The 27,145-nt window shown below is 36.2% G+C and overlaps 1 protein-coding gene across 1 annotated transcript; it reads right to left on the bottom strand.

The window, feature by feature from the left end:
* Nucleotides 1-11,359: 11,359 nt before the first annotated feature.
* Nucleotides 11,360-13,825, bottom strand: LOC110735708 (uclacyanin 1-like). Its single transcript, XM_021915895.1, has 4 exons — nucleotides 13,375-13,825; nucleotides 13,065-13,180; nucleotides 12,569-12,967; nucleotides 11,360-11,658 (listed from the first exon to the last, which is right to left on the bottom strand). Exons 1-4 carry the CDS (start codon nucleotides 13,526-13,528, stop codon nucleotides 11,581-11,583), a joined length of 747 nt encoding a protein of 248 aa, XP_021771587.1. The 5' UTR covers nucleotides 13,529-13,825; the 3' UTR covers nucleotides 11,360-11,580.
* Between the last annotated feature and the right edge of the window lie 13,320 nt (nucleotides 13,826-27,145).

The raw sequence follows: 27,145 nt of genomic DNA, 5'->3' as shown, positions 1-27,145 counted from the left end.
TTGGCTTTTGTTAAATTTTGGTTTAAGTTTGGTTGCCTTAGCTTGGCGGGAAGATAACGCTTTGATTGATGCCAAATTTAAGCTTTAATTCAATTTATACAAATTACAACCTTTATTTCTCCTCGTTTTGAATGTGAGAATTCTAGATAGATAAAGCTAGGACACTGCTAAAGATATGCAGCTAAATGTTCAAGAAACTACAGAGTAGAATGATAAAATTACGTGCCTATTGTACCACTAAAAATATTAAATGCATCAAATTTATGATAGTTACTCGTACATGAATCAGGTATTAGTTGCATTTTTAGGTTCTACTCCGTATTATTTTATTTTGTATAGACCGTTTTAAAAAGGGTAACTTATCAACTTCAACTGTAAAATGGGTGAGGATGACCTGTATTCAAATATGTAGTACAAAAGTGGCCAAATGCCAAATACATGATATAACAATAAAGATTATTGCACGTGAGATTATGTGAAAGTAAGGTTTTGTCTACAACCGAACTAGGTTTGCTAAAACAGATTTTTTGTTTGAAGAAATAGACAAACTCCCATACAAGTAATTTACTTAAGTGGTAAAGCATATTGTGTCAACTGTCAAGCAGGACTTACGTAATGTCGTAATCACAGTTATTCACAATCACCCGAAAACTTTGTCAAGTGTATGCACCCAAGTACCCAACTGCAAGACGAGTTTAGCTAGGTTTTTTATTTTATTGTTGTTGTTGTTATTGAGAGGATGAGTTTAGTAAGCTTACTAGCTTAGCACATTTTTTAAAAAAAATTAAGGTAAGGAGGACGCTGACTAGATCTCAATCCTTACGTATTTTTTGTCTAATATTTGCGGGTCAGACACTTTGAAAGTGAGGGAGGAGGATGTAGATATTTAAAAATGTCTCCCTAAAACCAAACCCGATGATGAACAACCTTTCACCGCCATTATTGGTCGAGTCGAGTATTTAATCTCGTGAGTACTTAAAATCCATATTCAATCAAACATAGCATACAAATCAGTACACAAACTAGTCCAAATATTTATTCAAACTCTGTCCAATCCTCATTCTATCCCAAACCCTTTTAATTCATTTAATTCTATTTATTAATTCAGCCCGATTAATAAATATTAGTACCCTAAAACCTAATTAAACCCGGAATAGTTGAAATGACGTCTAATTATCCCCACTACTAGAAATAGGCTGTTTTCCGACGGAATCGTTCCGACGGACTTAAATTCCGTTGGAAAATTCGTTTTTTCCGACGGAATTTTGGTCTGTCAGAAAAGTCCGTCAGAAAAGATAAGTTGCGACGGAAAATCCCTCGGAAATATTCCGATGGATTTATTTTCCCTCAGAATTTACTGCTTCCGACGGAAATTTCCGTCGGAAGCTATAAATTCTGAGGGACAAAAATCCGTCGGAACATATAAATTTCCAACGGATTTAAAATCCTTAAGAAAATTCCGAGGGATTTAAATTTCGTCGGAAATTTCCGACGGAATTTTAAACCCTTCCGACGGATTTATGATTTAAAATAAATAAATAAATAAATAAAATAAAATAAATAACATTAACCTAAAAAAACCAGATTCCCACCCTTATATTCTCATTTCTCTCTCCTGTCTTCTCCTCTTCTCTCTACTCTCTTCTCCTTCTTCTTTTTTCGGTCCTCCTTCATTCCTCCATCCTCTTTCTCCTTCTTCTCTTTCCATTTTCCTTCTTTTCTTTCCTTTCTCTTTCCTTTCTCCTTTCTCCTCCTTCTCTCATATCTCCTTCTCCTTTCGTTTCTGCAACCACAGGAGCAATTTGATACAAAAATGGCTAACATCCTGTTATGAAATCAGAAAAGGCTCGAAGGTGTTAATGAAGTGCAATCTCAAGGTTTTTAGGCCAATTTCGACCATTAAAAGCCTATATCTAGACTTTTCTTGGCCGAATTTGGCCTTGTTAAACTGTTTTCGTGGTGAAATTCAAGCTTATTTCAATTTAATTTTGTGATTTTGTGATTTTTTTTTTCTTCGTTTTTTTTTTAAATTTTTGGGTTTTAAGTTGTTGTGTGTGCGTGTGTGATGTGTGGGCTGGTGGTGGGTGGCGATTTGTGATGGTGGTGGGTGGTTTCGTGGATTCTGGCGTGGTTTTGGGTTTTTTGGGGTAGTTTCGGTGGTTTTGTGGATTGTGGCGTGGTGGGTGACGATTTTAGAGTTGGTTACGGTTTTGGTTTCGGGTTTCGGGTAGATCTAGGTGGTTTTGGGTTTCGGGTAGATTTGGGTGTGGGTGGGGGTGGTCTGGGTGGGTGTGGGTGTGGGTGGGGGTTATTTTGGGCAGGTGGGGTGGGTGTGGGTGGGGGTGGTCTGGGTGGGTGTGGGTGTGGGTAGGGGTTGTTCTTGGCAGGTGGGGTGGGTGTGGGTGGGGGTGGTCTGGGTGGGTGTGGGTGTGGGTGGTGTGGGTGGGTGTGGGTGTGGGTGGGGGTTGTTCTGGGCAGGTGGGGTGGGTGTGGGTGGAGGTGGTCTGGGTGGGTGTCGGTGGGGGTTTTTCTGGGCAGGTGGGTGTGGGTGTGGGTGAGGGTTTTTCTGGGCAGGTGGGGCTTTTTTTTGATTGACTTTTCCGACGGAAAATTCCGTTGGAAACCTCTCCAACTCCGACGGAAATTTTCGTCGGAACGTTGCGACGGATTTTCAATTAAAGTAAAAAAAAACGCCGAAATCCGTCGGAATTTCGTCGGAAAACACTGTTCCGACGGAAAAGGCCGTTTTTCCTACAAATTGTTTTACGACAACCTGTTCCGACGGAATTTCCGTCGGAATCCCCCATTTTCGACGGAATTCAAGGTGTTTCCGACGGAATTTTTCCGTTGAAAATGGCCTGTTTTCTAGTAGTGCCCGTACTTAATGTTAAATAAAAAGATAAAAATGAATTTAGACGGAATTTCAGAAAAGGAATTTGCCTTGTCATGATAAAAATTCCGCGCCACGGCAGACTCTATCGTGCCACGGCAAATTGTACCGTGTCACGTCAATTTGCGTCATGACAAGGCAATTTCTAGGGTTTTTTTTCTTCGGAGCGCCTCATTTCTAGGGTTTTCGTGCCTCACCTCTCGCACTTCCTCTACAAATACAAGGCTGATTTCTCAGTTTCGGGGCACCAACACACATTCTAATCTCTCTCTCTCATATTCTAAGCTTTAAACCTATTTTCCTAATTACATCATCCCTCCCTTTAGCACTCCCCGGATTCCATACAACACTCGAAATTCCATACTTAAACCAAGGTGTGAAAGGTAGAACTGATTGAGGGTTACTGATTGAGGGTTTGGACCAAATCAACTCTATTTTCCTTTAATCTTATTTCAATTTTATTTATTATTTATTAAAGGTACTAACGTTTTTATTCATGATGTAGCAATTTAAAGAAGCGTGGAACGTGAGTAATTAATTCACTTAATTACTCTTATTATTATTCTTATCTAGTATCATGAATAGGGTTATTATTATGATTTGATTTGACTAATGATGTTATGGTTGAATTGCTTCCAATGTTGATGTTTATTCTATTATATTGATGACAATATTGCATGCTAAAGGGAATATGTAATTGAATGTAACACCTAATAAGATAATTTGGACGACCGGTTTAGGTTCCTTTTTAATCTTGTTGTTTAACTAAAGTGATCACAATATTATAGAATTATATGTTGCATTAACATTCAACCAATTTAGCCTAATATTAGTTTGGAGCAAATTGAATCTTTGTTTGCATGCCTTTGAGATCGCAGGAAATACTTTTCACAATAAAAATCGAGTAGAGGCCAATACGGGCGAATGTGACTCCATGACTCACTTCGTACCATCATCTCCGATCCTCCTTTCGTGGTTTCGAACCATATGGAGTTAGTAATCTCATGGATTATGAATGGGCTGTAACCTTCACGGGTCAATTGTTATTTCCTATCGTTGTCCCTTTATCGTGGTTGCCTTAAATGATTTGTGAACGGTTTACAAGTTCCTTAAAAACTTGTTGGCGGCTCCTTACTTTCCCTGTCCCTAATCATATAATGTCAATTCCAACTTCCTATGAGTGCCAAGCATATTCACAACATGCTTAAGTAGGCGTGCTTCGAGTGACGCCTACAGAGGGTAAGGGGTTTGTTGGAATAACTAGCCTGCCTACATAGCATAGCAAAGCAGCAACGTAGCTCAGCAAGTCAGCAACTAATCTTAGCTATGATCTATGCCATCTCAGTCTATCCTAGTCAGCAAATTTTGTTATCATCAGAAAGTTTGTTGTAACAACCTGTAACAACCTCTAGTATAAATGTTCATTTTGCTCTGCTGTAATAACTAATTCTTTCATAATAAAATTTCAGTCATTCTTCTTCTCCAAGTTTTCTCTTCTCTCTTTCTTTTTTCTTTCTAGAATTCTCTGGAAATCAACATGGTATCAGTGCATAATATTGCTCAAATCTAATCCAAATTCCGTTTTCTAAGCTCTAGATTTCTCTTTCTACTTTCACTTCAATTGTTCAAAATTGAACAAAGTTCTTCATATCTTCCTGTTATAGCTTGAATTTTTCTGGAAATGGCACCTCGAAATGATGCAAATGCAGAAGGTTATTCATCACAAAATCCAAATTTTGTATACTTCTTGAGCAATTCTGGTCTTACAACAACAAAGTTGGTGAATATAATTTTTGATGGAACTGGTTCCAATGACTGGAAGCGTTCTATGACAATTGCATTGTCATCCAGGAACAAATTATGCTTCGTTGATGGAAGCTTAAATCAACCTGCAAATAATTCAGCAAATTTCAAAATCTGGACCAGATGCAATAATCTGGTAATTTCCTGGTTCCCAAATTCACTTAATGCTTCAATTGCTCGAAGTGTTTTGTATTTGAAGACAGCAAGGCAAATTTGGCTTGATCTTGATGAGAGATTCAGTCAATCTTCTGGTCCTTAGTTGTTTTCAGTTCAACAACAGTTAGCAGATATTTCTCAGAATGAAACTAAAGGTATTCTTGAATTTTTCACTCGAATTAAGTAACTATGGGATAAATTAGATGGTTTAGATCCTCTACCTGCTTGTGTATGTACTGGCTGTAGTTGTACTTTGACACAGTAACTGCTCAAGTCTCAGAAAATTAGAGGCTAATTCACTTCTTGATGAAAGTAAATGACAAGTATTACTAAGAGCACTATCTTGACGATGAATTCTTTGCCAACTGTATCTAAAGCATATGGATTACTGCTACATGAAGAAACTCACATGAATTTGAATAATATAAAAAATCAGCATAATTTAGAGACAACAGCTTTCTATGCAAAGAAATTCAATGAGTATAAGCCTCAACAGCCTTCTAGTTTTGTTAGAGTTACAGGAAAACCAGTTGATTCTGGATTTGGAAATACAAGAAACTTTGTGTACACAAGGAATAAGCTGTATTATGATTACTGCAAAATGAGGAATCATACCAGAGACAAATGTTTCAAGCTGCATGGATTTCCTGTTGATTTCAAAGCCAAAGGCAAGAGAGTTGCTGCTTCGGCATTTTCGGATGAATCTTAGGACATTCATGAGACTGGTGATATGGTGAATATGACTGTTACTCAAGAACAGCATAAGCAAGTCATTTAGTATCTGGAAAAACAGCAAGCTACTGGACAAGGTGAACTCTCTGGAGGTTCAAGTTCCTTTGAGCTGACAGCAACATCTCATCTGGCAGGTAATTTTTTCCTAGCTTCATATTTAATGTCTAAGTGGATTCTAGATAGTGGTGCATCCATTCATAACTATACCAGATGGAAAGAGATTGAAAGTTGAACATACAGGAGTAATTGTTCTAAATTCAGGCATAACACTCAACAATGTGTTACATGTGGTAGGATTTCATTTCAATCTGATCTCTATATCAAAACTCTGGAAAGATATTTCACGTTATTTATCATTTAATACTGATACATGTTTGATCTAGGGTCCTTCTTTGACCAGGCCAATTGTGCTTGGTAAACTAGACAGAGGACTTTACAGTATGAGTGAAGATTTCTTGAGTACAAGTAATAATGTTGCTGACCATGAGAGTCATAGCTTTACAATAGTTGAAGAAGCTAAACTTTGGCACCTTTGTTTAGGTCATATGTCTTTTGAAAAAATAAATTCCATTAAAGGGACAGATGTTCAAGGTTGTTTAGCTGAAGATTTGTGTCAAATTTGTCCTCTGGCTAAACAGTCTAGATTTTCTTTTCCTACTAGTTGTATAAAGTCTAATAAACCATTTGAATTACTCCATATTAATGTTTGGGGACCTTATGTTCATGTCACTAAATATGGTTGTAATCAGTTTTAACCATTGTTGATGCTTACATGTGACTTGGGTTCACCTCATGAGAAATAAGATAGAATCAGTTTCAATCATGTCTCAATTTCTATCATTTGTTGAGACTCAATTTCATCTAAAGTCATGACTGTAAGATCAGACAATGCTCTTGGTCTCACTAAAGGAGATATGAGATAGCTTTTCTTAAAGCATGGTATTGTGGAGCAAAGATCTTGTTCCGACACTCCACAACAAAATGGTGTTATGGAAAGAAAACATAAGCACCTTCTGGAAACTGAAGAGCTTTGTTCATCCAATTAATAGTTCTTGCTCGTTTTTTGGGTGATTGTATCCTAGCTGCAGCTTTTCTGATAAACAGAATGCCTCTCAAAAGTATTGATTTCAAGTCACCTTATGAGAAGTTATATAATACTGCTCCTGTCCTTAGTCACTTGAAAGTGTTTGGATGCTTATGTTACACTGCTACTTCCAGAGTCCACAGATCTAAATTAGATCCTAGAGCTTAAAAAGTTTTAGACTTAGCCACAAACAAGATCATTATTGCTAGAGGTGTTGTTTTCTATGAGAAACACTAAAGATGTTGTTTCCTATGAGAAACACTTTCCATTCCATTTTTCATCCTCTCCAAAGAAAGCCTATGCAACCAAATTCTTCTTCCTGTAAACATTCATTATGTTCCTTGTTTTGATCTACCTGATGTCTTTTCGATCTTCTTCTGACACTTCTACTCCACCATCTATAGACCCTTCTTTCATTGCTCAGCCACTCACAAACACAACATATCATTTATGAAACTTCTGAAAATTCTAAGACAAATACTGCAGCTCCTCTTAGACAATCAACCATGCCAACTAAACCTCCATCTCATTTTTCAGATTATTATTGTAATACCAGCTCCAGTCACTGGTGTTATCTGGTCTCTTTTGATTCCCTTCCTGATTCAAAGCAGAAAATTATCATCAACTCATCTCAGCTTCTCATTGAACCAACCAGTTACTCAGAAGCAGCTTCTGATTTTTCCTAGGTTGAAGCAATGGATAAAGAAATCTTGGCTCTCAATTAGAATAACACTTGGGATATTGTCCTGCTCCCTAAAGGAAAGAAGGCTATAGGGTGCAAATGAGTTTACATAATAAAGAGAAAAAGCTGATGGCAGCATTGAAAGATACAAAGCAAGGCTAGTAGCTAAAGGTTTTACTCAAAAATAGGGCATTGACTATGAAGAAATTTTTTCACCTATTGTCAAAATGTCTACTGTAAGATGCTTGATCTCTTTGGCAGTAAGGAACAACTGGAATTTATTTCAACTTGACATCAATAATGCTTTTTTACATGGCTCTCTCAATAAAGAAGTTTATATGAAGGTACCAGAGGGTGTTTCTGCTCCTAAAGGCTATGTTTGCAGACTAAGTCTCTTTATGGCTTGAAACAAGCTTCACGACAGTGGTTTGCAAGATTGGTTGAAGAACTTAAATTTCAAGGCTTCACTTAATCAAAGAATGATTATTCTTTGTTCATTAAAAGACATGAGGCAGATATAACTATTGTTGCTGTTTATGCTGATGGTATTATCATCACTGGTTCAAATGAATAAACTATTTCTGATCTGAAATCTCACCTCCATCACACCTTTAGTATCAAAGATTTGGGTATGTTGAATTACTTCCTAGGGATTGAAGTTAGCAAATGTGATGCTGGTTATGTTCTCACTCAGAGAAAATTCACAAAGGAGCTCATTCAACCATGTGAATTTGATGTCTCAAAACCTGCCAACTCTCCTTTTCCTTCTTCTCTCAAGCTCCATATTGATCAAGGTGATTTATATTACAATCCTGAGCTTTACAGATGCTATGTTTGGAAGCTCAATTTTTTTGACAAATACGAGATGAGACATTGCCTTTGCAATTCAAACACTTAGTCAGTTCATGCATGCTCCTAGATTGCCTCACATTCATGCTTTACAACACACCTTGAGATACCTAGATAATACTATGGGATAAGGCATACTTTTATAGGCTACTGATCAACTTAGTTTGCAAGCTTTTTTCTGACTCGGATTGGGCTTCTTACCCCTCATCCAAAAAGTCAGTCACTGGCTATGTGTTTTTACTTGGTAATTCCTCTATATCTTGGAAAAGCAAGAAGCAAAGCACTGTCTCTAAGAGCTCCTCTGAAGCTGAGTACAGAGCCATGGCTCATGCTGCTAGTGAGGTTGCTTAGGTAGTTCGATTACTTGAAGAATTTGGTGTCACAAATTTGAAGTTATATTGTAACGCTTAATCTGTCATTCACATTGCTCGAAATTTTGTATTCCATGAAAGGAAAAAACACATTGAAGTGGATTGTCACTTTACAAGGGATAAAGTGCTTGAAAGTCTTCTTGAATTGAGCTATATTCCTACTAATCAACAGTTGGATGATGCATGTTTTCACAAAGCAACTTCCTGTATATCAGCAAAGAGACTTATTTCTCAAACTTGGTATGGTTTCTCAACCAATCCCAAGTTTGAGGGTGGGGTGGGGGGGGGGGTGTTAGAATAACTAGCCTGCCTACATAGCACAACAAAGTAGCAACGTAGCTCAGCAAGTGAGCAACTAATCTTAGCTATGCTCTATGCCATCTCAGCCTGTCCTAAACAACAAATTATGTTATGATCAGAAAGTTTGTTGTAACAACCTCTAGTATAAATGTTTATTTTGCTCTTATGTAATAACTAATTCTCTCATAATAAAATTTCAATCCTTCTTCTTCTCCATGTTTTCTCCTCTCTTTTTTTTTCTTTCCAGAATTCTCTGGAAATTAACAGGGTTCCTCACCCTCAATGTGTCACTAGTAGGGGTGAGCAAAGACCCAGGGTGCCCGGTACCGGTTAGGATCCGCTGGGTCCGGACCCGAAACTGGTCTCACCGGTTCCGGGACCAGGTCCAAAATGTCGGACCCGGTTGTAACCGGTTCCGGGACTGGATCCTAAAATTTCGGACCCGGTACCCACTGGGTACCCGATTTAAACCAATTCCAGTTCCGGGTACCCGGTCCCGGATCCAGACAAAACGGGTACCCGGAACCGGTACTGGTTTAGTTATAAAACATTAAATTTTTTTCTTAAAAAACCCAACAATCCACCAATCCAGTACAACATTAGGCCCATTTCATCCAATTCATTTCTTCTAGGGTTTCTGTCAGCCACTCAGCCTCCTCATTTCATCCATTCATTCTAGGGTGTTCTGAATTCTCTCGATCTTCTCTGTTCTCCTCTTTCGTTCTCCTCAACTCCTTGATTCTCTCGGTCTTCTCCGATACCGGACGGCGGTCGCTTGTTTAGATGGTTGCTGCTAGTCTTATTGCTGGCTGCTGGTGTGCTCAACTGCTGCTGCTGCCCTTCCTTTTCTTCCCCTTTTCTGTCTAAACTTTTATTTAAGTACTTGTTTTGATTATGTTGCAACATTGTTGTATTGATATTTTAGGTTGTTGAATTGGTACTTTTTGGCTTATTAGTTTGTAATCTTTGTATTTTGCTAGCCTCTTTGGTAATACAAAGTTCTATTTACCAAAAAAAAGAAAAAAACAAAAAAACATTATTTGTAAAATTCCATTATATATATTATATAACAATTATTAAGAAAAAAAAACAGTATTTTACTACTTTGAATAATACCGGGGACCAGTTCCAAGAAATTTGGATCCGGTATTAACCGGTTCCGGGACTAGTTCCAATTTTTGGGACCCGGTTATATCCGGTTCCGGATCCGGGTATTGCAAATATGACCGGGTACCCGGTCTTGCTCACCCCTAGTCACTAATGGAAACTGAACCCTCAACCTCAAGATGAAAAGTGCAATCTTTCCTACTAGATCAACCTTAGCACATTGAAACAAGATATCTTCACAATTATGTAGGATGATTGTTAGTGTATCAGAGGTAACGTATTTATGGTATATATGAAGTTATAGTTTTCTTACAATCTCACTTATGACTTTTAAGTGGAGCACATAATAAAATTTATACTTCGATTCATGTCCAAACCCAAATAGGATTACAAATCACCTTGGCCTAATAAAAAATAAATAGTCAACATTAATTCATTTTTGTACAAATTAAACATTAAAAAAATAAAAATTGATCCGGCCTTAAAAATTAATATGCCAAAGACTAGGATGAGACACTAATAAAAGCAAGATTTAACTGAATGATTTATCACTTGGATACGACATCAATCTAGAGGCAGTAAACGAGTCACTACGATCATTTTAATTCAAGCTATAATAATGAATTCTATAACAAATTATTATAATAAATCAATTGTGGTAATATTACCCGTATGATTATCATATTTAATGAATTTCATTGCCAATTTCAACACGGTTTAAAATCACGTCATGTAAATTTTACGAGTAGTACTCAGTAAGAAATTCGAACTAGGATAAACAATCCACACCAAACAATGGCCATGTTATCAGGGGACATAGATGGGAATTCGAGGTAGGTACAGAAACAGAGGACACTCTTCCTAAATCATGCACATTAGATTGTCCTACACTACATTGGATACCATTACCATCATCACCTATCTTCTTTTCTTTCTCTTCTCTTAGATTACAAGATTAAATTACAACTCGTGACCACCAACAAATTTCTACAAAACCTTAACCCTTCACTCCGTCTAGAGCTATCAAGTCAAGTCTGTAGTCCGGTTACAAATTAAGTCAACAATGACTACAAAACAAATCTAATTAATTCGAGTCATATCATATAATGGTTTCTACAGGGTTCATGTGTCGATATAAATTGAATACGATGATTTATTTTTTAGGTCACTACAATAATTATTGGATTGCGGGTCATATGGGGTCAATTTTCTTGAAGGCCCTAAATCTGCCTACCTTAAATTTTCGCCCGTGATTGCATCATTGTAATGCTCGTGCAAGTTGAAAATCTTTCAAAGTTTGGTTACAAAAATAATGAATAGAATAAAGCCAAAACATTTGCAAAGAAAAAGCATGATTATTAAAATGCAAAAATAGGCAATATGAATTGTAAAAGAAAAGAAAAGACTACTAAAAGTGGTAATTATAATAATAACAATGATTCCAAAGTAATAAAGTCTAAAAGAGCATATTATCATTAACAACCACCCCTCTAAAGCTACTTTTCTCACACTCCTAATCTAACCCCACCCCATTCTAAACAACCTGGCTAATCCTACTAATTCTATATATATTTCATTTTACATTAATCAATAAAAACTCTCATTTTTATATTATTGTAACCATTACAATAATTACATAACATAGAGGTATTACTCCTTTGAAAAACCCCATCACCTTCACTCCCTGAAAAAATATTAACAAAGTAAAAGGGTGTCAGTAGTAATTAATTACAATTAACAGAGAACATAATAGTTTATAGTAAATCCCTTAAATTTGGAACAATCCAAACACACTCCCAAAAGGTTGCATTCCAATGCTATTTTATGACATAAATCCAAACAATGTATATCTATGACTAATTGACATTATTTCATTATAATTTGGAAATTTGTTGGCTGTGTCCAGCTAGTCTTTGAAAGAGGGATACTAGTTATATGACTCATGAGGATCCCAACCCACAAGAAAAACTCTAAAAACTCGATTTGAAGTCGACCCCTAATCTCTCTCATAACTTGATTTAAAGTCGGAAGTGATGGAAATCAACTCCTAATATTTCAATTATTGTTAATCTTTCAATCATTGTTAATCTTTCAATCATTATAGTTCGTCAGATTATTTTTTATTTATTTATTTATTTCCAAAATAGACCCAATTACTGTAATCATATGACCCAAAACCCAAAATTAACTAAACCCAAGCACATAACTACCTAATAAGTGTTTACAAAAATAAGCCAAAAGCCTAAAATGATCCAAAAACAATTTAGAGTTTCACAAAGACTTCAAATTGAAATTGACCCAAACCAAAATCAAATTGATATACGACTTAGACCTTGTTCTACAAGCCCAAACAAAAAAATATGTACGTTGTAATACTTAGCACATTCTAAGTACTCATATTTTTTAGGTAAGTAAGATAAACTGCCCTAAAATCTACGATAATTGAACCATAAATTATCTTGTATTCTTATGTCTAATTTTATTAATCTCCAAATTTAAAATAAAATTGTCCTTTAACAATTGAAAAACCTCTGTCTTCCAAAAATAGAAAAAACCCAATTAAATTAAGCTAAAAAAGGAAAGACAAAATATACCTGAGAAGAAGTTTGATTAGCAGAAGTTGGGAAGGGTCGAATAGTAGCAGAATCAACCTCACCAGTAGGTAAAGGAACCGCCGGATTGCTATTAATAAAGGGTATACTTCCCATCGCCGCCGGTGAAGCCGCCGGCACCGGCGAGATTCCGATGTCGTTGTAACTTGGTCCGGGACTAGCTCCTTCCTTCTCTCGTGGCTGAAATGGCCAAGGGTATGACGGAGAAGACGAAACGACGCCGCCTGGAGTCGCTGGAGGTGGAAGTTCCGGCGCCGGAGAAGTTGGGGTTGCTTCTGCTGTTGTTGTGATATTAATAGCTAGTTTTTGACCTTGTTGACATGGGATTTTGGTGCCATTGTTGAATGCGAAGTAGAAGGACCCTGTTCTTGATGGGTGCCACTGGGAAAGAAAAATGCAGATTAAGTATTTGATGAAATGCGTGAATGAAAAAGTAAGGAATTAGAGAATGAGGGTTTTGTGGGGGTGTTTTACTTACTGTGTAGGTTGTGGAATTGTGGTTGGAGAGTGGTGTTGCTTGAGTGAAGTTGCAGGTGTTGAATGCTTCTTTTGTTCTGAATATGTAGAGATTGTACTGGTTCTTGTGCTTGAATACTGCAGAGAAATAAAAGCATTTGACATTATTAGTATAGTTAATGTAGCTCAAAATATGGATGTGTTGGTAAAGTGGTGGTATCTAACATTCCTGAGATTAAATCGCGTTTACGTCATTGTCATTTTGCGACACACAAGAAGTTTATAATGTAGAGCCTAATTGAGTAAAAAATTGGTGAATTGAGAATGCTTACTGATAGTATCTCCAATGTTGGCAGAAGGATGATTCCAGTGAGTGACACCATCAACAACCACGGTTGCACAATTAGATGTTTGCAAAGCAAGAAAGAAGATTGTGAAGAAGAAGAATAGGGTACAACAGAATCCACTGAAATTGAAAACTTTCATGTTTCTATGTGTTTTGTTGCAGAGTTTTTTTCTGAGTTAAAAAAGAGGAATTTGAAGAGAGAATGAAGTAGTTACAACACTCACAAAGTCACAAGAAATGGGATATGTGTAGTCAATAGTGGCGCTCACTTTAAATGAGTGAAGGATTAGTCTTGTGAAGAGAGAGAGAGAGAGAGAGAGAGAGAGAGAGAGAGAGAGAGTAGTGGTGGTGTTGGGAGTCAGAGTGTTTGCCTTTTCATGGCAACAGTTTTAAATGGATGACAGTCATCATACTTTGGTTTCTGTAATCTTTTTTCCTCTCTTTTCATTAATGCCGAAGTACGGAGTATAATAGGACCATTAGTAGGAAAATGGGATTAACTCTTACCGCATAACTGCTATTTGTTAGCAAATAAATAGAATAGAAAAATGTACCACTATATGTATAATTGGTGATAGGTGGTAAGTATTTTGAGGGAAAATATTCAACCTACATGATGGTAAAAAGTACTACTACATGCATAATAGTACAAAAAAGTACTATTAAGACAACTTATACTTTAATGGTACATTATACATGAATAATGGTACATTATAATGTACCATTGTAGAGTTAGCTTTTTTTCATAAGCTTGCCAAATTTACATTTTTTCCCTCCTATATGCTTTGTAAATGCATATCAGCTATGCGACATGCACTCTGAAAATGGATATAAGGCCTTGTTCTTTTAAGCTGCTCTGGTCTGCTAAAATTTGCTCTACTTTGCTCTGCTTTACTGAATCCAGCTAAGCCTGCTCTGCTAAATATTATTAACCTGCTAACATTTGCTTTACTCTGCTAAAATCTGTTCTGCCCAAAAAATCAAAAGAACAAGGTCAATTCTGTCTCACTAAAATTGCCACATATTCTCTATTTTGATATATCTTTGAGTTTGCCTCATATTATAGGAGTGACTATAACTTAGCTTTCACATACACTACTGTTCTTTTTACTTTTCTCTTATAACTTTTTTTTCTTGAGCATACTTTTCTCTTATCATTTAATTAAGTTTAGCTAGTTGAACGTTAAATGGTAACAATTCTCTTATAGGACAATTTTTGAGACGATGGGAGTACATGCTTAGATTAATTAGTGTAAGAATTGTTCAAATTTGAATCTAATCAAATGTTTTTAGACTAATCATTATAACATAATTTTTGTTGAGAGGGTTTCATTATACTCGAAATAAATTTAGATTAGTTAGAATCTATTAGACTTTACAATCGATTCAATCACCATGTATTCCGAACTAAAAATCAAATGCACTATCATAGTATTCATTGTAAATTGCTAGTGCAATTATTAAGTAAAAATGATTACTCCGATGTATTAAGAAAATAAGAAGAGGAAAAAAAAAGGATTATAATTTGGGAAGAAATAAGTGGTTGTGATTGATGGTATGATAAGATGATTATCATTCAAAAATGATTACAATCGTGATTATATTTTTCTTATATTTGTAGTCTTTTGGATAACTTTCATTAATGTAGTGCGAAATAGTTTATGATTTTTTTTATCGGGAAACGAGATTATTAGACGAGTCTTTTTATTGCAGTAGCATTTTGATTTTTCACTGCTTTACTTTTTCTTTTCTGCTTATCTTTTTCCTTAGACCACTCTCAATGATGAGCAAAAAAAATGCTCACCCAATATCTCTCTACCCACTTTCTCTCTCAACAAATCTGTTTTGTCATGGGCAAATTTTTTTCATAATTTCTCTCCCAATAGTGAGCAAAAAAAAATGATTGCCACTACTCTCTCTCTCTCTCTTACTTTTTCAATACCCCACCATTACTTTCTCTCTCCTACACAACACTTCTTTATTTATTAATTTCATTTATATTTTAACAATATTACTCCAAATAAATAAAAACTAGTCTAAATTTGTGTAACTTATTTTTTTTTATTTGTGTCGTTTTTATTGTTAAAATAAAGAATATGGAGGATTTATGGTATTTCTGAAATTATACCAAAATATACCAAAATGCATGTCTATTTATAGAGAATTAAATTTTATGACCGTTGCAAATTTTAATTTTTTTTTTAATAAATATTTATTTCAGAATTTGCATTACAAAAAATATAACCATTGCAAATTGTGGGGCCCACCAGAGCACTATTCATCTTAAAAAATGCTCAAGTCTCGGGCATTTTCAGAAATGCTCATGAGCATTTTTTGGCTTTTTCTCATTTGCTCACCATTGTAATGCATGAGCAAATTTTATGCCCACTCAAAATGCCCATGAGAAAATTTTTAGCTCACAATTGGTAGTGCTCTTACCTTATCTTTTTCTTTTTAACCCATGTTTTGACTTTATAAAAATGTTGTAATTCTCGAGTTTTAAATCTTAAGGTATTTTAATTATTTATTTAATCAGAAATTAATTTTTAATGATAGTTTAACAATTTATTGAACTGAAGATTTTTTGTCTGACACAGAATATACCCGTGAAAAAAGTAATGACATACGGAGTATTCTAGACTTATAGAGGCAATAATGTACTGTATTGTATTGTACTCGTACTTCTAACTTTCCATAATTAGTTTATCAGAAGAAAAGATGAACATAATTTATATCCCAATCAATCAAGCGAAAATGTGTTAATGTTACTAGATTTTTACATCGTTTTCGTACGTTGTAGATAGTTGGTGTAATGATGTTTATTTGAAAGTTTTACCTACCATGTCGTGCAGTTAGAGTCTCAAAAATTGAGGGTGTTTAAATTTTGTTATTCATTTTTGTTAGGGCACCGTTAAATTTAAAGATGATATTTGGTAATGTCGTCTTTACATGTCTAGGGTTTTTGGATTTGATTGGCAAATTAAAGCACAATCCTGTAGTCATGAACAGTGTCTAGTCGTGCCATAACTTTCAAATAAATATCGTAGGTACAAATGTTGATTGCATCAGTCGTGCCACGAAGGAATAACAATTGTTGTTGTGGTTTATTATGCCTAACATGTCGTGTTATGCTTCTTTGGGAAAAATAAGGTTCACACATAACCAATACAATAGCGCATACATTATCGGATTGTATTTTATTTTTTTGTGTTGAAATATTCTGTACGTAGTGTGATTTGAGTCTAGGTCAAGGCACATAGATGTGAGACCAACTAATAACTAGTGAAAAATTGGATCGGATCTTATGAGTGAGGGTAATTCAAGAGCCAAAGTGAATGAAGGCATGTAATTGTAAGAAAAAAGTAGAAAAGAAGAATCTCATATAATATAGAAATAAATGAAGGCCTTGTTTGGTTCACCTTATTTTTACTGATCTGATCTGGTCTGGTCTGGTCTGATATGATCTGATTTGATCTGATTGTGTGATTTGACCAAACTTTGACCTTAAGTGTACGATAATCTATAAGGAAAAAATATATCAAGTGGGATCTTGTTAGAGTCGTTATAATGTGTAGTTTATTAATATGTAATTTTTCACAATTTTTTTCATTACGTAATTAAAGATATTTAGCGATAAAAAACCGTACGTAAAATGATGTTCTGATCTGAGCTGATCTGAACTTATTTTTTCTGAAATAAGTATAAATAAGTTGAATAAAATAAGGCCTAAGTGTAACCAACAAAGGGAAATAGTTGGAAGTTAAAATCGAAATCAACATAAAAGATTAAATTTAGTATCAATGAAAAATTATAATTAAGGTGAGTTATGCGGATAGAACTTAAATGTAAGTACTCTAAAGTCTAAACTTTGAGCAATCTACAATAATTCTACATTATTCTGCTTATTATTAGCAAATGATAGGAATTGTTATTGTTGACTCGAGGAAAGACTACATGTTATTTTCCAACTAGATTTCAGTTATCTTTAGTAGGGGTGAGCAAGACCGGGTACCCGGTCATATTTGTAATACCCGGATCCGGAACCGGTTATAACCGGGTCCCAAGAATTGGAACTGGTCCCGGAACCGGTTAATACCGGATCCAAATTTTTTGGAACTGGTCCCGGACCCGGTAGGAACCGGTTCCAAAACCGGGTACCCGGTATTATTCAACGTAGTAAAATACTGTTTTTTTCTTTATAATTGTTATATAATATATTATTATATATAATGGAATTTTGCAGGCTAGTTATATTAACATAATAATATCCCTAAATTAGTTTTGGAGGCTAGCAAAATACAAATATTTCAAAATACAAATATTACAAACTAATAAGCCAAAAAGTACCAATTCAACAACCTAAAATATCAGTACAACAAACTTCAACAATGCTGCAAAGTCCAAACATCCAAACATAACCAAAACAACTACTTAAATAAAAGTTCAGAAAAAAAAAGGGAAGAAAAGGAAGGGCAGCAACAGGCAGCAGCTGAGCACACCATCAGCAGGCAGCAGCTGAGCACACCATCAGCCAGCAACAAGACCAGCAGCAAGTCAGCAACCATCTAAGCAACGGAGAAAGACAGCATACAGCAGACAACAAAGCAAAGAGGCAGCAGCCAACAAGGAAGCACAAATTCCCTATAAACAAAAGCCAAAATGTCCTTAGAATATTTGTCATTTGATATCTTTTCATACAATATAATTAAGAATACAATTATACAAACCTTTGTCACATCAATTATTTCCAACAAATTCATTAACTTGTGTGATGCCAGTGTCACTACCATCCAATTCTAAAAAAAACAGTAAACAATATAAGTAATAAACTTAGAGAAATAAAATAGATAAATATACAAAATAATAGAAGTATTAGTGTATTACCTTCTTCATATTTTTGAACATCCTCAAGGAAGCGCTCAATATCAATGCATACATTTGACGCCCTTAACCAATCTTGAGTACAAACTAAAGCTTCCACCATATTTGGCCCCAAACTACTACGAAATTGATCAAGTATGCGACCCGATGTACTAAATGCGGATTCACTAGAAACCGTAGAAATTGGTATAGCCAAAATGTCCTTAGCCAATGTTGACAATACTTTGTATTTGTCACTTTTTTCTTTCCACCAACCCAAAATATCAAACATTTCCCCTTCAACCCTTCTCTCCCGAGCTTCTTCAAGATAATAATCCAATTCACTTTTTTCAACAATAAAATCACTTTCTTCCTCATCAAAATCATCATAAAACTTTTTCATTTGCTCACTATTTGAAGAGCTCAAGTTTTCAGAACCATTATCCACATTGGCAACATTAATATTACGATTATTCTTGGAAGAGGAAGAAGCAATAATAGCATCATAATGGTTAAATAACTTCTGAACATTGTCATACAAATTGTCACAAATAACATCGACTTTGGCAAAGTCGTTAGGATAAAGTTTTTTAAAAGAATACTTCAAAAACCTAAGCTTATATCGAGGATCTAAAACAACCGCAACTAACATCATGATATTAGTTTTACCGAGATCCCCATAATACTTATCAAACTTTTCCCTCATTTGTCTACCCATAATACGAATATCCATATTTGTAGAGTTTTCCCATTCTATCAAACAACTTAACACCTCCAAAACCTCGTGAAAATACAAGTTTGTAGTAACATATAAACTACCCGACATTTTCTTTGTAGACTCATAAAATAATTTCAAACACAAAGACAACACTTTAGCATTTACCCAATCTTCTTGTGTAGGTACTCCATCCTTGAGTTCCCTACTAAAATCAGGATCATCTTCCGCAAACCTATTAAAAGCTTTTTCAAATTTCAATGCGGTTTCAAGCATGAGAAAGGTAGAATTCCATCTAGTTGCCACATCAAGACAAACTGAACCTTTACAAGAAACTTTAACCAACATAGAAGAGTGTGCAAACAATTTAGCTCTAGAAGGTGAACTCCTCACATATCTAACAGCAGCACGAATTCGAGCAATCGAAGACTTCACACTAGATAAACCATCTTTCACAATCAAATTTAGAACATGACAAGCACATCTCATATGAAAAAATGAACCCTCCAAAACAAGTTTATCATGAAAATGTGTTTTCAAATATCCAACCGCCACATCATTTGAACTAGCATTATCAACAGTTAAAGAAAACAATCGATCCTCAATCTCCCATTTAAGAATACATGCCTCCACAACTTTTCCAATTTCCTTACCTTTATGACTATCCATTAATTGAAAATTTAAAATTCTTTTATGCAACTTCCAATCATCATCAATAAAATGAGCAGTCAAACAAAGATAATTAAAATTTTGAATGGAGGTCCAACAATCAGTTGTTAGTGACACTCTCGATTTCAAACACCCAATTAATTTCTTTAATTTTCCACTTTCACAAACAAATATATTCTTCACATCTCTTGCAACTGTAAAACGTGAAGGTATATGAAATTGAGGTACAGCAACACTACAAAAATACCTAAAACCTTCACGCTCAACAATAGAAAATGGTTGTTCATCAACAATAACCATTCTTGCCAAACCAAGTCTACAAGCAGTTTCATCAAATTTCCAATTAGAGACTATAGTAGCATCAGATTCAGGAGACTTGTAAACAGAAATGAGTTTTTGCTTTTTGTCTACATTTGGAGGGTATTTTGAACATGCACCAAGGTGTTTCTTTAATGAAGAAGTTCCATTATTAGTATTACCTGTTAGCATTTTCTCACAATATTTGCATTTGACTTGAACAATTTTTTTGGTTACTGGATCTCTAAAATCCCAAAAATGGTTCCAGTATTCAGACTTCCTCTTGTCACCAACCTTGGTTGATTTGGTTGTTGCATTCTCGTTTCCAACCTCACTTTCATCATCCATAGGGACTGACGAATTGTCGGTATTGCTCATAGTTCTGAAATAGGAACAAATTAAACTTTAATAAGACATAAACATTACACAAAGTGAGAGTGATTATATGCATTACACAAATACATACAACAGTCAGAACTGATATTGTCTCACTCACATAAACACAAAGAAAGAAAGGAGAGACAATATGCACAGATCCTAGTACATCATCTTCATGAAGAATACAAAAAGGAATTGGAACTTAATAAAGAAAAAATGGTAATTAATCTTATGAAAAGAAGGTTCCTTTAGTTGTTGAAACACTTTCTCCTCTATAAAAACCTTTTAAACAAGCAGAATTCTACATAGAAATCCAACTGTAGTTCCTGCACATGCATCACCATCTACATCTTTCTCCACAACTACAAATTTCAGAAAAGACCAGCTCAATAAAACAAGAAATAGCTTAAACCCATAAACTAAATCAATTCATGAAACTTGACACCAACACAACAGCAATGCAAAGAAGCAGAACAACATCAATACATTAAACCTTGAGACTAAACAGATCAAGACACTTGACACAATGACAACATCACAACATATCAAAGTAAAACCTAGAAACTGAAAGATCAGTAATTCAATAGATTACGCAATAAAAATGCCTAAAAAATAGCAAAATAAACAGAATAAAAACCATTAAACTTGCGAAATCTGAGAATAAACGATTAAACCCATTAAAGTATTAAACCCCACGATTCTTCTTCGATAATATGATTTTTATAAAAAAAAAAACATAAGTTAAAACGAAAGGGAAGAAGCACAATCAACACAATCGAGTTTATATTCACCCAAAATACTAGAGAATTCAAGGGAAGGAACAAATCTGAATGTTTAACTAATTTGTACTTGTAATTTGTAATTTTATCATGATTCAAACTCATCTTTAATAGTAATTTTCATAATTAACACTATTCATGATTAAAACCCTAAAAATTAGCTTTCGTTTTTCAGATCTAAACCGAATAAATACATAATCGCAAATTCGCAATTGATAATTTGATATGCAAAGTTTAAAAATTACCTTTGGAGGAATTAAGAAGTGAACGCTCGACGGTGAACGGTGGTCGACACTCGACAGTCAAGAGGAGAGCGAGAGTGTGAGAGTGGTGAGTACCACTGTAGCAGAGAAGCAGAGTAGGGTGAGAAAGTGAGAGGATAGAATAGGGTTTTTTTTTTTTTTTGCTTTATATACTTAGGGTAAAATCTGGAATATTGGGCTAGGTTGGGCCATAATTGTTGGGTTTTTTAAAAAAACAAAAAAATTTTTTATAACTAAATCAGTACCGGTTCCGGGTACCCGGATTGTCTGGATCCGGGACCGGGTACCCGGAACTGGAATTGGTTTAAACCGGGTACCCAGTGGGTACCGGGTCCGAAATTTTAGGACCCGGTCCCGGAACCGGTTACAACCGGGTCCGACATTTTGGACCCGGTCCCGGAACCGGTGGGACCAGTTCCGGGTCCGGACCCGGCGGATCCTAACCGGTTCCGGGTCCGGTACCGGGTACCCTGGGTCTTTGCTCACCCCTAATCTTTAGTCTATTTTATTAATTTTCCACCCCTTTTAGCCAAGTAAACTAAAGCCTAAATTAGCATGGAAAGACGTGAATCAAAAAGTGTAGATGACAAATAAAAAGATACACCAAATAACATCCTAAGCAAAAAGCATATTGCATGAAACATGCATTGTAAAAACAAGAATTCCAAGTTAAATTTTCATGAAAAATTAGTCCAAACGCATGGGTGGCCGTAGAGATGCCCATTCAGAATTTCGAATCGGGTTCAGTGAAGTCGGATTGGATTGGATTTAATTTTATACTTTAGTCATACTAAATTATTGTGTTTATGCGAATTAAAATTTAAATCGGAGTCAGATCAGGTTTACACCTTTATGTGTGGGGGGCCTGGGGGGATAAGATCTAGTGGGTAGGGTGACCTAATAATAATAGGGTTAATGTCAAGGTTAAAGAGCTCTTAATCGACAATATCTTTAATTTTATAGGGCCGTGATGAGTAGGGTCAATATAGAGCTAAAATGTTTGCCCAATTTAATTGATAAAGAAAACCGATAATGTAAAAAAAAATCCACGAATATTTTTCGTAGGCGGTACGGAAGATTGGTCTTTCATATATATACTTAATAATTATGGCTTTGTCCTATATTCTTCTCAATTGATACTTTATTTGTCTGTCCATTATAGACCCCCTATTGACCAATGAACCGCATTGGCTCGACCCGCACAGGGAAGAAAGAGAAAGAGCTTAGAAGGCCCTGGTCTGCGGCTTTGTTTGGACCGCCTTATAGCCAGCCTAAATCAAAGCTCAACGGATTCAAGGTACTGTAAAAATTTTACCAAGTGACCCAAGCCTTGATTGATGTATGCATCAACCCTAGAATTAGTCATACTTATATAGTTATATTAGTATCTATTTAGCCATAATTTATATGTTGTCTTGTCATTATAAATTATCTTGCCAATTGGCTTCCCTTGGCAATGATCCCCTTGCACAAGGCAACATATGATCAATCTCTCTTTAAATTTTGAGTAATCGTAGACTATGTGATTGGAAACTTTAGATTTATTTTAATCACCAATACATTGGGAATCAATAACACTTTAATTACAAAAAAATTCTCATTATTCTATTCACAAGTGACAAAGAACTTTAAACATGTTTAGTTTTTAGAAGCAAGGAAGAGCAGAAGATAAAATCAGGCCATTAACGTCCAAATGAAGAGCACACTTGTTGGTATGCTTTTAGATATTGTAGGATTCCATGGTATTTCATATTGTATGTTATGTAACGACAAAAGCTTATGGGTAGTACGAGAACAAAGGCGACAAGACAAACGAATAACACCAATTTCCTATAAATTAAGCCATATAAATAAATTGAAACTAATTTCTTATAAGATCAAATCTATATAAGAAGTTCAACCAGTCTGGTATAAGGCGATTTTTCGTTAATTTTATTAAAAAACGATCATTTTGAGGGTAACTTTGTAAAGTTTTGATAAGGGCTTAAAGCTTGCCCACCAATTCATTCATTGAGCATATAAATAGCGTACAATCCTCTTTCCTAGAATATGAGATTTCTAGAATATTTACACAAATATAAGCAACATCAATCATATCCTATAATCAAGGTAACTACCTAAAATATCAGATAAGCATAGCAAATAATATATCTTAACAAATCCCAACACCCCCCCCCCCTCAAGTTGGAGCGGTTGGAGTAAAGACGCCCAACTTGCGGATCAAGTATCGAATTGAGACTTTCCAAGAGCTTTGGTGAAAACATCAGCCAACTGTGAGGTTGTATGAACATATGAAGGATCGATTAAGCCATCACACTACTAGAAAACAGGCCATTTCCGACAGATTAATTCCGTCGGAAACACCCTGAATTCCATCGGAATTGGTTGTCGGAAAAGGTTTTGTAGGAAAAATGACCTTTTCCGACGGAAATTCCGTCGGAAACACTTTTCCGACGTAATTTCCGTCGGAATTAGTTCATCGGAAGAGGATTTCCGGCACCGAAAAAGTCCGTCGGAAAATGCTTTAAAAATAACAAAAAAAAGCCCCCCACCACCACCCCGCACCACCCACCAGCACCACCTTAACTTGCCAGTCCCCCTGACCAGCCCACACCACCTTAACCAGCCCACACCACCCACCAGCACCACCTTAACCCACCAGTCGCACCACCTTAACCTGAACCCACACACCAAACCCACCTAACCTTAACCCACCACCTTAATCCACCTAACTTGAATCCACCCACCACCTTAACCCACCTAACCCTAACCCGAACCCACGCATGACCCACCACCTTAACCAACATACCTTTAAAATTCGAACCCACCCACCTTAAACCACCCACGACCCACCATATATCACCTAAACCCACCCAAACAAAACCCAGAATTACCACCCTAACCTTACCTATTCCAACCAACTACCCACCAAAAACCACCCACAACCGCCCAAAACCACAACCACAACCGACCAACGAAGAATGTGTAAAAAAAATTAAAAAAAAAAAAAAGAAAACATACCTTTACAATGCTTTGAATGTCACCTTGAATTTGGTTTAATATGGCCAAATTCGACCATAAAACCTCTAGATCAAGAGGTTTCATGGTCGAATTTGACCAGAATAACCATTATTCGATCTCTGGAGAAGCACGACAACGAAGAAGAGGAAAGCAGGAGGAGAAGAGCAATGAAGGAGGAAAAGAGGAAAGAGAAGAGAGAATAAGAAGGAGGAGAAGAGCAACAAAGGAGAAGAGGAGAGAGAAAGAGAAGGAGAAGAGAAAAGCAGAAGGAGAGGAAGGAGAAAGAGGAGAAGAGGAGAGAGAAAGAGAAGGAGAAGAAAGAGGGGCGCCTTGGGTATGGGAAGAAAGGGAACCGGCTTTTTTATTGGGTAGGGTTTGGTAAAAAGCTTTTAATTTTTTTTAATTATATTCCGACGAAAATTTTGTCGGAAATTTTCGACGGACTAAAAATCCGTCGGAAATTGTAAATTCCGACGGAAATTTCCGACAGAGTTTCGACGTATTTTTTGAATTCGTCGGAAATATCCGACGGAACATAAATCCGTCGGAAATTATGCTTTTTCCGACGGAATTTTGTGTCCGTCAGAACAAGTCCATTGGAATTTGCCTGTTTTCTAGTATTGTCAGTGATCGCATCGCGGACAAAGTGACAGTCAACTTCGATATGCTTTGTTCGCTCATGAAAAACTAGATTTTTAGCAATATGAAGAGCCGATTGACTATCACAAAACAACTTAATAGCCTTACGATGATGCACTCCTAAGCTCAATAGAATACCTTTCAGCCACGTTAATTCACATGTGATAGCAGCCATAGAGCGATATTCCGCCTCTAAGGATGATTTAGAAACCATGTTTTGCTTCTTAGTTTTCCATTATATAGGAGAGTGACCTAGAAACACGAGCCATCCTGTCAATGATCTTTGAGTTATGGGACATGCAACCAAATCAGAATCACACCAACCCTGCAAATAATTCACTATCTGCACGAAGCAATATGCCTTGCCCGGGGGTGCCTTTCAAATAACGCACCACCCGCAAGGCCGCTTCCTAATATTCAATTCTCGGCTCCTGCATAAACTGTGATAGAATATGAACTGAATAAGCAAGATCGGGTCTTGTGACTGCTAGATTGATAAGTCTTCCCACAAGTCTTCTGTAAACTTCCGGATCAGAAAGAAACTCGCCACTAGCCAAACTAAGTTTATGATTTTGTTCAATTGGGAAGTCATCAACTGGTTTGGCTCCCAACATTCCTGCTTCATAAATTATATCAAGTGTGTATTTCCTTTGACAAAGAAATAAACTAGAGGAACTACATGCCACTTCAATGCCCAAAAAATATTCCAGAGAGCCAAGATCCTTCATGTGAAAACAATTACTAAGAATGATGAGATCGTCAACATACACAAGAACATTTATTTGAATTTTGCCTTTAGTATAGGTAAATAATGAGTAATCAGAGTAGGGCTATAAGAAACCATACCCTTTTAAAGCATAAACTAGTTTAGCAAACCAATATCGGGGTGCTTGCTTTAGGCCATAAAGAGAATTTCGAAGACGGCACACCTTGTTGGGTTCGAAAGACCTAAAACTGGGGGGAAGCTTCATATACACCTCTTCATCAAGATCACCGTGTAAGAATGCATTGTGAACGTCCATTTGATGGAGTTCCCAATTATTAGCGGCCAATATAGCAAGAAAAGCTCGAACGGTGACCATCTTGGCAACTGGAGCAAAAGTTTCTGTATAATCAATGCCTTCTTTTTGATGATTACCAAAGACAACTAATCTGCACTTCAATCTCTCCACTGTCCCATCAGAGTTGTACTTGAGCTCGTTTCCCGGGAGGAAGAGTTTCCATGGTCCAAGTTCCATTATTTTCAAGAGCTTCTATTTCCTTTTTCATTGACTCCCTTCAACCTGCACTTTTCATGCTCTCCTTGAAAGACCGAGGTTCTTAACCTGAAGTAATTATTGCAAGAAAATTTCGATAATTAGCAGAAAAATTGTCACAATTTATATAGGGTAAGGAGTACCTGAGGAACGCTGAGGAGAAGATGTGTTAAAAGATGGAGTGGATGGATTGTTTCACTACTAGAAATAGGTCGTTTTCTGACGGATTTGTTCCGACGGACGTAAATTCCGTTGTAAAATTTGAATATTCCGACGGAATTTTGGTCTGTCAAAAAAATCCGTCGAAAAATGTTAGTTGCGACGGATAATCCCTCGGAAGTATTCCGACGGATTTTTTATCCCTCGGAATTTACTGCTTCCGACGGAATATTCCCTTAGAAAACTTCTTCCGACGGAATTTTCCGTCAGAAGATTTCAATTCCGAGGGAATATTATCCGTTGGAACCTATTAATTTCCTACGGTTTTAAATCCGTAGGAAAATTTCCGACGGAAAGTTTTTTTTTTTAAAAAAAAAAAAAAAAAAAAAACCAAAAACAAACCCTTACACTAAAACCGGACCCCTACCCCCTTCCCTTTTCATTTCTCTTTCTCTCTCCCCGCCCTTTTGCATCTCTTCCTCTCCTTCTCCTCTTTCTCTCTCCTCTCTTCCTCTCCTCCTCCTCTTTCTCTCTCCTCTCCTCCTCTCTTTCTCTCTCCTCACCTCCTCTTTCACAGCAACGCATAAACGGCTTCCCTCACTCACTCACTGAAGCTTTCACCGCAACCCATAAACGGCTCCAGTTTTCCGACGAATTTTCCGGGAACGACTGAGGTTCGGCGTCGAAATGAGGCTTGACTTGGTTTCATCAACAACAACCT

This window comes from Chenopodium quinoa, unplaced genomic scaffold (assembly GCF_001683475.1).
Source record: "Chenopodium quinoa cultivar QQ74 unplaced genomic scaffold, ASM168347v1, whole genome shotgun sequence".
Lineage (NCBI taxonomy): Eukaryota > Viridiplantae > Streptophyta > Magnoliopsida > Caryophyllales > Amaranthaceae > Chenopodium > Chenopodium quinoa.
Note: the sequence above shows the minus strand (reverse complement) of the source record. Positions and strands in the feature narration are given on the sequence as shown.